Here is a 2,237-nt window from a genome sequence, read left to right on the forward strand (position 1 = left end):
GAGCGTGTAAGATGTGCAAGCATCGACCCTCACAAGCATTTTTTGGGAAATGTGTTCCGTATTTTGGACCAGTTTATTACCTGAGGATCTTTCCAGATGTTGGCTGCTCCTGGCCCCAGTAGAACAGGTCGATCCCAAAAGGCACCAGAGGTGCTTTGGCTTTCTCTTCTTCACGTTGACTGTTGGCCTCCTTGGATGTCGTCGGTTCGCAATCCCTACAACGTGCGTGAAAAATGGTAAGTAAGCAGAAAACGTGCCTGTTCTAATGTTAAAGGCCATTTTGTTCCAGCTTGGACTCAAATTTGCACGATGCAACTTGTTGTTATAGGCAGCTCTAGGAAATCACCTGATTTATTGTGCATTCACAGCAAAACTCAAGTGTGTTTTGGATGCTTGGGGAGAGAGGCAGTCCAAACAAGATCCAAGAAGGGGACTACCTTTTACATCCTTCTTATCTTTAACAAATATAATTTTAATAATTGTTCATGCTTTCCATCTGTTAGGCTGTTGTTTACTCAACTAAAGAGGCAACTGGATTTCCTTGTTTTTCTTTGAAGACGTTTCGCTTCTCCTCCAAGAAGCTGTTTCTTCTTAGGTTGTTGTTTACTGCTTGACCTTTTGTCCAAGTTGCTGCCTTGTTGAGTTGAGGGTTCCAGGAAACAAACTTAATCCAGGAACCACCACCGCAAACACTCACAGGGAAAACCGTATGTATATAAACAGAGAGTAAACCAGTGGTCGGATTCAAATAACTGAACAACCGGTTGCCTGGGCCTCTGAGGCCTAGAGTGGACTTCCGGAAGTGGCATCCATGCACTTCCGGTGGGCCGTTCTAGGCCTCGGCGGTCTCCCCCAGGCCTCCAAGGCCTAGAACAGACATCCGGAAATGGCATCCACTTCTGGTGGGCCATTCTAGGCCTGGGAGATCTCCTCTAGTCCTCTGAGGCCTATAACAGACTTCCGGAAGTGGCATCCATGCACTTCCTGTGGGCCGTTCTAGGCCTCGGAGGCCTCCTCCAAGCCTCCAAGGCCTAGAACAGACGTCCGAAAATGGCATCCATGCACTTCTGATGGGCCATTCTAGGCCTGGGAGATCTCCTCTTGTCCTCCGAGGCCTATAACAGACATCCGGAAGTGGCATCCATGCACTTCCGGCGGGCCATTCTAGGCCTGGGAGGCCTCCGAGGCCTAGACTGGACTTCTGGAAGCAGTGTGCATTCAGCTGGTTCTCCGAACTCAGCAAACCTGTCGTATCCCTCCCCCTCCATTGAGAGAAGACTGTTCAATTTTGACCTAGGTGGCCTCTTGGACCCCTCTTGCACACTCAGGTGACCCCGAGGACACAGGTAAACCTCCAAGTGGCCTCAAAGACTCTCAGAGAGAGAGAGAGTGCAAATGACCGGCTGTCTGCAAGGAGTATAAATCCTTCCCTTCCCCACCATCCAGTCAGAGCCGAAGAAGCTTCTGGGATGAGAAGGGAAACGTCTTCAAAGGAAAACAAGAAAGTCTAGTTGCCTCCTGAAAAAGCACCTTTGGGATAAGATAAGCCTGGCGTAGTTTCGATTGGGCTTTGCTAGGGGTTTTATATGGGGTATTTTAGAGCAGGCCTTTTATTCAATATTTATTGTGATTTTTATTATTGCCTGTTCACCGCCCTGAGTCCCGTAAGGGAGATAGGGCGGTATATAAATTTAAATAATAAATAATAAATAAATAAATAAGATATCTGTCCAACATCTGGTACCTACTTGTCCTCTGCATTTGGCAGTCTGGGCAGTTTATCTCGGATAACTTTCCACGTGGCTGCAGCAGAGGTTGGATCCAGCTCTTCCTCCATTATCACAGAGTGGGATAAGAACGGAGACATCATCGGTACCGCTTGGTTCTTCCCAGTTCCTACCGCACTTTTTCTTGTGGGCAAGACAGGTTCCAGGCCTCAAAAGAATAAAGGCAGAGAGAATAGGGTGAGTAAAATTATTGCCAAGCGGTGCGTAAAATCTTCCTACATCATCCAGAAGGGAACACCTGGTTGACTTGGACAGCTAATTTTGTACACAGAATAAGGTTCTCGGGCAGCAGGATAGTCTACCAGTTCAAAATAAGACATTACTGATAGCAAATTGTTCAAAGAAAGCAAGAAGAATATAAATAAAGAATTTATTTATATAAATAAAAGGACAAGCAGAAAAAAAAGGTCTTTGAAAAGATAGATCAATCCACCAAACGAATCTTTCTAG

The 2,237-nt window shown here is 46.3% G+C and overlaps 1 protein-coding gene across 1 annotated transcript in view; it reads right to left on the reverse strand.

The window, feature by feature from the left end:
• The window catches only part of LOC107300966 (UV-stimulated scaffold protein A-like), a gene marked incomplete at its 3' end in the record, with an annotated part of 8,175 nt that extends 6,338 nt beyond the window's left edge, over positions 1–1,837 (reverse strand). Inside the window, exons 1-3 of the mRNA XM_015830244.1 lie at positions 1,749–1,837; positions 567–615; positions 81–163 (exon numbers count right to left, since the gene is read on the reverse strand). Of these exons, the coding sequence (XP_015685730.1) occupies positions 81–163; positions 567–615; positions 1,749–1,837 (221 nt within the window). The remainder of the gene's footprint in view (positions 1–80; positions 164–566; positions 616–1,748) is intronic.
• Positions 1,838–2,237: the final 400 nt, after the last annotated feature.

Source organism: Protobothrops mucrosquamatus, unplaced genomic scaffold (assembly GCF_001527695.2).
Source record: "Protobothrops mucrosquamatus isolate PMUCROS unplaced genomic scaffold, P.Mucros_1.0 scaffold9372, whole genome shotgun sequence".
In the NCBI taxonomy this organism is placed as follows: Eukaryota; Metazoa; Chordata; class Lepidosauria; order Squamata; family Viperidae; genus Protobothrops; species Protobothrops mucrosquamatus.